The following is an 11,672-nucleotide window of genomic DNA, read 5'->3' on the forward strand; positions in this document are numbered from 1 at the left end:
GGTTCGAAGCCCACCAGGGGTGCCCCCTTGTTGGGGGAGTCGGTTGAAGACTGTTGCATGATGGAGGCCCGCAACATGGCCGCCGCAGTCTTGGAGGCGGTAATTTTGCTCATGGCGTCCGCTGCAAAAACAAATAGCAAAGCTAATAAAAGTCATAACACGAAATGCATGGAACAACAGAGTATTCGACAGGCCGGCTACCTCTTGAGCACCGACTGCTGAGGCCACAGGCGGCCAAAAAGTACTCGTCGTAGAGCCATTTGAAGCTCGGGATGCAGTGCAGGGGTACTTGCTCTCGTACCCCTGAAGTAGAGTTCACCTTCGACTCTACTTTGAAGAGTCCTTTATCTAGGATCTCTTTTTTAGCCTTGGGGGGAACAGGCGGCATGCTGCGGCCGCCTGCAAGAAGGGGCGGATTCCTGTTCCACCTGTTGAAGCGCTTGTTCAGCTCTGTGTCTGAACTCTCAATAATAAGGAAGGTGCTCCGCCAGTCCTTCCATTTGTTTGCTTTACCTCTAGTCATGAGGTAGCCCCTGTGGCTCGTCAATTGATACCAGCCGGTACCGCCTGTCTTAGGGGTCCGGCTGAGGTAGTTCATGTGGGCGAAAGCCTCGAAGTTCGGCTCCACCCCGTGCAGTTCGCACCCGGCCACATAGCCGAGTACGTTGACCCAGGAGTTCGGGGCTAACTGCCATAACCCCAACTCATACCCATACAAGATCCGCTGAACAGCCGGATGTAGTGGGAAGCGCAGCCCAGCCTTGATGGCCGCCTCGTAGCAGCCAAAGCGGGCGCCATCATAACTGGTACCAGCCGGCCAGACGACTGTATCTTTTGGATCCGGCACGAACACTAAAAAGTCGGGGCCCATTGTGTGGTTTGCGATAAAGCTCTCCACTTTCTCTTGCATGGCTGTGATCCGGCCCCGAGGTACCGTGTAGTAGTAGGGGGTATTTTGCTCTCGGTGAGAGGCGGATGGCTCCGCCCAATCGTCCCCCTTCTCAACTGCGTGAGAAAGTCTCGCCTCTTGTAGGCGACTGTTTTTCTCTTCTGTGTCCAGAGAAGCATGGCCAGAAGAGCTAAACTCGGAATCGTCCTCTGACGAGTCCGAAGAGGACGACTCCTCCCCTCTCCCGGAGGGGCTCGCCTCCTCTCCTTTAAAAGGAGCAGGAGAGAATGTAGAATTGTCAACTGTAAAATGGGAAGGGGTCACTTTGACTCCTCCCTCAGAACTGCCGGCTTTCAAGCCGCTTTGTTTCACTTCCACATCTGGCGCCTGGTCAGATGTTTCACTAATCGGCACCCTGTGGGAGGAGCCGTCTGAGTTTGAGATCCTGGCAGTCTTTTTTGTTCTGGCCATCATGCTTTGCATAGACACAGATACAGTCGGACTTTGTATAAAGGGCAAAGATGGGTCCAGAAAAGGGCAGGCGGCACTCCTAGTCCTAGATTCAGCCGTCCCCGGTGACCGGCTGATCACTAACCTAGGTCGTGTCGTGTGCTTCCGTGGTGCCATTTCAAAAAAAGAATAAAGAGAAAATTAAGAGTAAGAGAACCGACGGTTACCTGAACGAGTGACGATTGATGAAGTTCTGAAAATCCTTTGCAGTCGGCTTGTCAGAGCAGGCGGTAGGCAGAAAGGGTCCAAAATGTCAGAGCAAGTTCAGGGGTCCGAATGTTCACTCACAAAGTTTTCAAGTGTGAAAATGACCGAAGTCAACACTCCTTTATATAGGCGAAGTGAGAAGGCGAAGGGTCACTTCCAGAATTCAAAATTTTGGCGGGAGAATCTCTCGGCCTCTCGCCGAGTGACACCTGTAGCAGGCCGTCGCCTGTTACAGGGTGATACCTGTCACAGGTAACACGCGACCAGTCACGTGCCACCTGTGAGGGGCAAATGATTAGGGGATTTTTCCCACTAATCACCATCTGACAAGTGGACCAATCAGGTTCCGCCATGTGTCCGTCACATGGGCCAATAGGAGCCTGCCACGTGTCAAGCAATGATCCGTCCACTATGGACCAATTACGACACGACACGTGTCCTTCCCATGACACCTGGAATAACTGGTCACCAAGGCCTAACTTCCGAGGGAAGCCCAATCAGCCCAAGGTTAATCTAAACCTAGATTGGCACGTTTCCCGAGGTTATAAATACCTCCCTTAATCCTCATTAAGAGGGGGAACGCAGATTACACACATTAAACTCTCTCACCTAGAGAGACCCAATCACTTTAATTTCCGCATTAATTACTCCTTAATCAAGTACTAACTTGACCGTCGAAGGCGGATCTCCAATCATCCGGAGCATCCGTTTGTTTTGCAGGTACAGGCGTCCGGTTCCAGTCTCGGAATTGTAACTCTCCCGCAGGACATCAGAAAACCCCGAAACATTAATAGCTAAAGTTATGCATTGACAAGCATGAAATCCCTCATGGTACAATAAAAAAATAATGAAGGAAGTAGGTTAATGTCTTTAATCATATTCAGTATATAGAATTATCATCATAGCTAAGAATTTCTGATCAATTGAATGATTATGATATCAACTTATATTGTTGTCAAAAATATCTTCATTGTACACAATGAACACTACCATATGTTCACGAAAGCTTGACTCACTTGCTATATTCATTAGATTATGTGTTTAAAATAAATAACTTTGGTTGCATTGTATTGTTTACAAAAGAGGAAAAAAAAATAAACTTATGAACTAAGATTTTGTTAGACTCTTTTCATGTAAATTAGCGACATTTTATCTTTATAATTTTCACATATATATATATATATATATATATATATATATATATATATATATATATATATATATATATATATATATATATATATATATATATATATATATATATATATATATATATATATATATATATTGAAAAAGAAACTAATGGTCAAAGATAGATAATGTCCATAGGATACCATGTAAAAGCCAAGTAAGGCCCCGTTCATTTCACCTTATTTTTGCTGAACTGAAATTATTTTTGCTGAACTAAAATTATTTTTACTGATTTTCTATTATATTTCTTCTTTAATTAAGTTTATAGATTTTTACTGAACTGAAATTACTTTTACTGAATTGAAGTTATTTTTACTGAACTGAACTTATATTTACTGAATCAAAATTAATTTACTAAACAGAAATTATTTTTACTAAATATTATAATTTAAGGTGAAGTGAACGAAGCCTAAGTTAAACTATCTACTTTAGGAACACATCGTAAATTAGATCTCTTAGCTTCCATTTTTGGAATATTATTAACTTCATTTTGTATTTATATAAACTCTTGTAAATGTATCTTTTAAGCACAGAATTATATAAATAGTTTATTTAATTTCCTTTTCATTTGCTTAGCAAAATAAATCATTTTATTCATTATATATTGTATCGTTATCCACATAATTATACGACAATGATTTAAAATACTAAAACATAATAACTTGTACGTAAGTACTTCAATTAAAATTTGAAATATTTTCCGTTTCTTTTTGGTCAGTATGATTTATTATTATTTTTTTTTTTATCAAATAAACAAAAATTGAAAAATTAAATCCTATTTGAACCGAAAACCGAAAACCGAATACACACTAATAGGAATAGTTAGAAACTTAGAAAGAAAATATGGAGAATGAGAGGAGGAGACAAGTTCGATGTAAATGAGAGAAAAGATGGAAACTCGACTCCAATATCATAATCATTAATTATAATCCAACTTGATTAAAAAGTGATGACGTTAGCTAGACAATATAATTAAAACAAAAGAGTAACCTCATTCTCACTACTTGTATTGGTATCACAATTATATAAGAAAGAGCGCGTGGGACTAGTTTAAACAAATGTAAAACAAATTAAACAAATTATACGTCATCAAAATTGTCCTTTTCTTAACTAATATAATTAATTTTTGGTTACTAGATTTTTAATGCATAACCAATGAGAAAAGAGGCCCAACTTGACTTTTTTGTTAAAATATAATTAGTTATTTAATTAAATTAAGCACGTAAGTAAACTATGATAGGTTACACCCAAAGCTAGGTCACTCTTATTTAACACTTTGAAACTTTCTTAATTGATTAGATTAAGGAGTGTTGGTTGAAGAGGAGACAATGACAGGCACGAATACCTCAAGATTCAAGTCTTTAATCATGTTTAATGGCACCTTAATTAAGAAAATTAATTATTTAATTAAAGTTTTGTTAGTTGGATTCCGGAATCAAATTAATTGATTTCTTTTGTATTTGTATCTTTCTTATGTCATACCAACCTGAAGTAAATTAAAAATAATTAAACAATTATTAGAAAATTAATATTGTTGTACTAATATGATGGAGATCGAGCAATGCAACGCGGAGGGAGGTAAGGTGGGTTTATTCTAAGTGATTAAATTATTTTTAGGGATATAATAGAAAGTTGAAGGGTTGATGCCTTTGTTTTTCCAACATGGCTTACTTTTGTCAAACATTTCTTGTACACCAACTATGAATTTAGGGTTTGGTAGTGAAAATGTGACATCCAATAATTATCCATTTAGAAATTTAGATTCACTTATTGTTTGATGATTAACAAATTAGGCGTGAGAAGGAATAGCTAGTCATCGCCAATTAGTTAGATTGATTAACCTTTGGGTGGGTCCATGCGTATAGACTTTACATATATAATAGTATGCAAATTATGTTTATTTGGATACGCAAGACTTAGGTGGAGGTGACCTAGCCCATCTCATATTCAGAATCGAACCTATATCCACAAAGATCATAATCTCCTCATAAGCCCTTATAAACTTGATAGAAATCAAACTCTTGTCACAAAGGTGGTAGGTTGGAATCATTACAATCTCAACTATAGTTAGCCTTGATTACATAGTTTGAAAATTGGGCGATCATCATATGATTTACTCCTGAAGTACGTCTTATGTTAATATTACAACAATACAGCTAATATGACTCATATTGGAACTTGTCACCTTTGTGTCATATTGATTTCGATACCATGTTAAAGGACAATCTCAACAAAAAATTTAAGCTGATGGTTAAAACTCAAGATTAGTTCATATACTCTATCAAAGATGATCAACTTTAGAAATATAAACTTTGACTAAATACAGAAATAAACCTATCAAAATGTGCATAGTTGAAACATAAGATATAATCAAAACATGTATGTAGTTGAATAAAATTTAGAATATATGAAGTATTAATCAAGTGTATATATTTTAAATAGAAGAATATGGTATCTTGACTCTTGGATTGAACTAAGGATCATAGTCATACTTTAAAATGGATATTATGCCAAAACTTGTGACAAGAAAGATGTTTATTATTTACTCTTAAAAATGAGCAACTTGTACTGGGACGAACATTTCTGCATAAATCCTTTTCATTTTGTATACTTTCCTTGGCAAAACGAAAACACTAGCTTAAAGCTTAAAGATGTTTATTAATTACCCTTAAATCTCATTTTGATCTATTGAGGGATATATTTTGAGAATATTATAGGATATATTTTGTTCCCTATTTTATGGCTAGAATATCTTGAGATTATATTTTAGGTAGTTTCCTAATTCTATCATATTAGGGAATAACTTGTATTATATATTCTGATGAGAGTAATCAATGAAATTCAAGCTTTGAGGTTTTACATAATTTAACATGGTATCAAGAGCAAGTTAAATATTGGGACCGTTCACACAAATACTCCCCCTGCCGGGCTGCCTAACCCACCGGTGTGATTCATAAATTTGCTTCCGCTATGCACTAGTATTGCTCTTTGAAAGATATTTAGTGATTAAAAACTGCACATAAAACGATGATCTGATCTGAACTTATTTTTTCTGATATGATCTGAACTTATTTTTTCTGAAATAAGTAAAAATAAGGTGAACTAAATAAGGCCTATGCGAGAGATGTGTGCAAGAACCATCTCTTTATTTGATTCAGTATTTTATACAAGTATTTATTAATTTCAAATTTCTCTTATTGTAATGTCATATGACATATGACATTATTAATGAATGAATTATACTAACAAAAAAAAATAAATAAATAAACTAGTAATCAAATATATATATATATATATATATATATATATATATATATATATATATATATATATATATATATATAAAGGGGAGTTTTTTCCTGAGTTTTTAGAGAGCCACGTAGGATCTAATTTTCTCAGCGCGCCATGTAGGATTATAAATCTTAGTAGTAGCCAATTAAATAAGAGATTATTAATTTCTTTTAGAATTAAATAATTTAAATGCCATGTAAGCAAAATTGACGAATGAGATTTTTAAGTTTAAATTAATTAAATATTATATATTATCTTTTAATGTTAGGAATTTTATCTAAATATATAACAAATTTTAGGCTCATAAATACAAAAAAACCATTATTTTAAAAAAAATCAAACAAACCGTGCATCGCACGGGCTTCATCTAGTTATTTTATAAGTTAGAACATCAATACTAAAGCTTAGGAAATCTCGTTTAGTTTCTAAGATTCATTAAATTAAATTGCGACTTCATAATCATTTCCTTCTATATTATTAGCAAAAGATGAAATAAGAAGAGTACACGAAAAAAATAACTCTGATGCACAATCCGCATAATCCGCTCCAAAATACAAAAAAGGCGGAATGAACATGCAGGTATATACTAATATACATGTGCATATAAAAGAACATAGTGTTCATTTATAATGTACATGGACATATACATAAAAGAACATATTGTTCATTTATAATGTACATCAGATTTTTGTGCAACAATTTTGTGTGTGTATGTGTATATATATATATATATATATATATATATATATATATATATATATATATATATATATATATATTAAGAAATTTTGTATAATGAAATAGATAAACAGTACTGTAATTATTTTTTTTACCATACATTAATTACTAATCATTTCAATTTTTTTTTAACCAAAAGTTCATTTTCTCTCTCCAAACAAATTAAAACTTCAAACCCTATTAAATTCCTCAAACCTCAAGCGAAATTTCAAGAAATTCGAAATTTTGAGTCCAAAATTGTTCAAGATGACAAATAAAAACAAAAGGTAAGACCAAATTTGACATTCATACTTGTTTATTTTGAGTTTTGAGTGTTTATTTTTTATAAATTTGATTGAAAATTGTAATATTTGATTTTATTGGGAATTAATTGCGATTTTGATGTAATTTTGTTGTTGCAATGAGAAATAAAATGAAGTTCTTGAAGAAGATCGATCGATTAATTACATTTTGGAAGAAAAAAGCAAGCAAAAAAAAAAAATTAGAAAAAGTTGTAGATCCAAATAATACAATGTACATTAAAATACAGTAAAATGATCTTTTTTCATATACTTACATGATCCAAATAATACAATGTACATTATAAACATGAAACCAACATTATTACATATATGTTCATTAGAATATAATACAATGTACATTACAATACAATAAAATGTACTTTTTCATGTACATACATGATAATTTATACTAAATGTACATTTAATATATGAATAATGTTCTTTAATATTATCATGTTCTTTAACTAATATTACAATGTTCTTTAGATTTACAAAAAAAAACATACAAAACTAGATATTCTTTATAAATTAGCTATTTTTTCTTTACAAAACAACTATATGTTCTTTACTGAACAACTATTCCGCCTTTTTTTTTTTTTAAAGAAAACCGGATGCACCAAGCATTGTGCATCTGCCTCCATAGAGAAAATTGATCAAGCCATCCTACAAGTTTATGACTTGCTATAAGACTAAAGCAAAGTTAAACTTAACTGATATTTTATTCCAAGAACTTCTAGTTAATTACTCAGGAAAATGGAAGGCCAGACTGCATAGCTAATTAGCTACTGTCTGGTCAGCACAACTGCTAGATTATGTAAATAATGTAGTGATAGTTTCGCCCTTTGGTTACTCGAGGCGTGGCTGAAAATCTCAGCCCTTTTAACCTTCACTGTTGCTTCACCGGCCTCTCGTTGTTTAAGCATATCTAACTGCAAGTCTGCAACCCGAACACATAATTCTGATACCAAAATCAGGGATGTGTCATAACTGTCATTGGCACAACAACCATATGTGATGATAACGTTACTTCTTACCACTAGTTGTGACTTGACTCATTTTGAAATAACTCGACCTTTTTTGAAATAAGGAACAAGCAATGTTAATGATAGTTATTATATACTTATATGGCAAATTGCAATACTTGAATTCCTTAGTCTGAGGCTATATTTGGGGGTTTATGTAATGAAAATTGGTATTTGTCTATGACACTCTTCGATCATACTTTCCGCATAGAATTACTTTTGATGGTGCCTCTATGGTTCTACAATCAACTAAATAACACTCAACGATGGCAGTAGTACAGCAGAAGTGCGCTAATCAGTAATCACTATACAATTACTCAAGTTTTCTTACAACAAATACAACTCTTTTATCATTGGATACGACTAGCAAACAACACTATATTGGACTATTGTAGTATAATGAATCAATCTTTGGCGTGAAAATGAACCAATTTACATCCTAAAGAAGTCGACTAATTGCTCTATCTTCAAGTAATGCTTCAACAGCTCTCCTACCGGAAACTAAGGCCCCATCAAATGTAGCACTAGTTTGGTAATCCCCACACAAGTACAATCCATACCCAGGCCCAATCCTCGGACTCTTCATCAAGTCCGTAGGCAGGCTTTGATTTGGTTGGGCAAACTTGACCCGATAAGTCCTCAAATGCTTCCAACTCCCAACAATCGACTCCCCGAACCACCCCAAAAGCTCTCGTACCACCCGCCCAATCAACTCATCATCTGACACATCATCATACAATCCGATCAACGTAGTTGACACCAGCGCCTTATTAGGCGGGCCATACGACCGGGCAACATTAGTAGCAAAAAACATATTGTTCACAATCCCACGACCTGACCCATTTAGATACAAAACTGGGTCTGAGGTCGGGATTTTATCCATATCCGAAGTAAAATACAAACAAACCGTACTCTGACCAGGCTTTTTATTTCCCGATTTATTTACTCCCTCCAACAAATTTCCCGCTAAAATCTTTTCAACTTCTGGTTTCTCAACTGCTAAAATTACCCCAATCTCACTTCTCAAACTTTCTCCATTATCTAACCTCAAATTAACCCTCTTTTCTTCATCAATGTCAATCGATTCAACTCTCAAATTCAACCTAATGCAATCTTGAGGCAATTTCGAGACCAACTGATTCGGTATTTCGCCGATTCCTTTCGCAGGAAGCGTATTATCTCCCAATGCGAGGCATCTAAAGATGAAATCGAACAACCTCGATGACGTTTCGAGGTCTCGATCGAAGAAAATCCCACCAAAAAACGGCCTAAAAAACCTATCAATAATCGAATCCGAAAAACCCGAATTTCTCAGCAATTCAATCACAGGAACCTCATTAGCAACAACAATTTCCTCAAATGATTTGGTCAAAACCTTAATTCTAGTTAATCCGATTAGCAATTTATCAAGAATTGTACCAATGGGATTACCTAGGGTTCCAATGGAGTCCCAATAATGTCGAACAGGATCAGCAACAGTGTGAAATCCGCCATTGTAGTAAACTCGAGCTCCTGAGTAGAATTTTTGGAGGTCTAAGGTAGAGTAATCGAGAAGCTTTTGTGCTTCAGGGTAGGCGGTGATGAAGATCTGGAAGCCTCGATCAAGGAGGAAGCCATCGACGAGGTCTATACGGACACGACCGCCGACGCCGTCGGAAGCTTCGAGAAGGAGGAAAGGGACGCCGGAAGAGTGAAGGTGAGTGGCGGCGGAGAGTCCGGCGAGGCCGCCGCCGATGATGATGGCGGATTTGGGGTTGTTGACGGTGGTTGCGGGGGCGGGCGGTGAATCGTTGGTGTTGGCGAGGGTGGATTTAGGGAGGAGAGAGAAATTGCGATGGCGATGGCGGCGGGGGAGGAGGAGTTGGGGATGGGAGATGGTGATGGTAGTGGTAGTGGTGGTAAGGGAGGAAGAGATGATCATTGGATATTGTAGCTATTGAAGTTTGAGGATAAGGTATTATCTAATCCTGTATTCTTTACCTTTGGATGTTTTTGGGTTTTGTGGATCATAAGTGACTAAATGTGTGTGTGGTTCATGCATTGCATTACATATTTACATTGGCTTTGGATTGTGATTTTGCCCTTGTGGGCAATATTAAGGGTATTGATATCTTGTTCGTTTCATCATATTTTCGGTTATTTTGAAAAAATTAATCTATAAGAACTATGATTTAAGATGAGAATTACTTTAATAAGACTCTCAAATTCAGATTGCAACTATGATACTTTATACGTAGTAATAAGGTCTAAGTTAATCAAATGAATAAAAAGTACGCTAAAAAGTAAAAATGTAAAACTATGATGCTTTATAATAACACCTTTACACTAATTTATTATGGACCATCAATGTTAGAGAGAATATGATTGTTTTGTTAAAAAAAAATAAGGTCACTATATTAAAATAAAGGTTATTATGTTGAAATAAAAGTTAGTGTGACATAAGCTATAATAGGTTAATTCTTTTAATGAAATTTTTAATACTATGGTCAATATGAATAATAAACACCACTATTTTAAAATTTCAACATAATGTCATACTTTAAGTTCGTAATAAAATTAAAGGTCACACAAGTTTTAAAAAGGAAAAATTGATGGGAATAATAATCCCACCTTTTGAGCGTCGGAGATTAATAATCCCACTTTTGGGACTCTTTTTAATAATCCCACCTTTGATGTCAATCCGCTTAAAATAGTTCCGGGTGACCAGTAACCGGTTAAAGAGGTAATTTTTTTTACTAAGTTTATTTTACATGTGTCACAATTTGATTTGTCTAAAATAAATAAAAAAAACAACACCACCACCTAAGCTACACCACAACCACCACCACCCAGACCGTAAAACCACCAACCCACCTAGAAACCGACCGTGTTCCCACCGCCCTAGAAACTGACCGAGTTCCCACCGCCCCAGGAACCGACCAAGATCCCACCCCTGCCAAAACATTCCCAAAACCACCTTTGAAAACCAAATCTAAAACCACCTTCGAAAAATTGAAAACCCACCAAATCGGCCTAAATCGAGGTTAGGGGAGGAAGACGTGGTGGGGATAGGGGACAGGGAAGATAGGCGCGCGGGGAATGGGGGATAGGGAAGGTCGGAGCGACCTCAAAAGGGGACGGGGGACAGGGAGGGCCTAGGATCGGGGGACGGGGAAGGTTGAAATGAGGGGTGGGGAGGGGCTGGGATCGGGGGATGGGGAAGCTTGCTTGCGACGGCCGACTAGTTCAGGGGGGTTGGTAGCGACACCGACATCGGAGTTGGGGTTGGGGATGGCTGGCCGGAAGGAGAAAGGGTCTTTGAGGGTTGCGGGATGGTTGGTTTCGAGGGTTTTCGTCATGGTGGAGGGAGGTTGTTGGTTCGGGGGAGAGGGAGGGTGGCGTCGGCGCTGGGGAGGCGGTCTGGGCGGTCAGCGTTGTGGGGCAGGGGAGTCCGGCAGCGAGGTCGGCCGAAACAGGCGGTGGGGAACGTGGTTGGGGCTGGTGGGTGATTTTTTAATTATTCAATTAATTTCTTTTTATTTTTTATTAAAAACTTTAAACTTT

General features: G+C 36.6%; 1 protein-coding gene across 1 annotated transcript; it reads right to left on the minus strand.

Annotated features, from left to right (window-relative positions):
* Positions 1-8,361: 8,361 nt before the first annotated feature.
* LOC110716617 (15-cis-phytoene desaturase, chloroplastic/chromoplastic-like) lies at positions 8,362-10,279 on the minus strand. Its single transcript, XM_021895261.1, has one exon. It carries the CDS (start codon positions 10,048-10,050, stop codon positions 8,569-8,571), a length of 1,482 nt encoding a protein of 493 aa, XP_021750953.1. The 5' UTR covers positions 10,051-10,279; the 3' UTR covers positions 8,362-8,568.
* Between the last annotated feature and the right edge of the window lie 1,393 nt (positions 10,280-11,672).

The sequence above is a fragment of the Chenopodium quinoa genome, unplaced genomic scaffold (assembly GCF_001683475.1).
Source record: "Chenopodium quinoa cultivar QQ74 unplaced genomic scaffold, ASM168347v1, whole genome shotgun sequence".
In the NCBI taxonomy this organism is placed as follows: Eukaryota; Viridiplantae; Streptophyta; class Magnoliopsida; order Caryophyllales; family Amaranthaceae; genus Chenopodium; species Chenopodium quinoa.

Coding starts and splice junctions, on each gene's coding strand:
- LOC110716617 (XM_021895261.1), bottom strand. CDS start 10,050: ATGATCATCTCTTCCTCCCTTACCACCACTACCACTACCATCACCATC.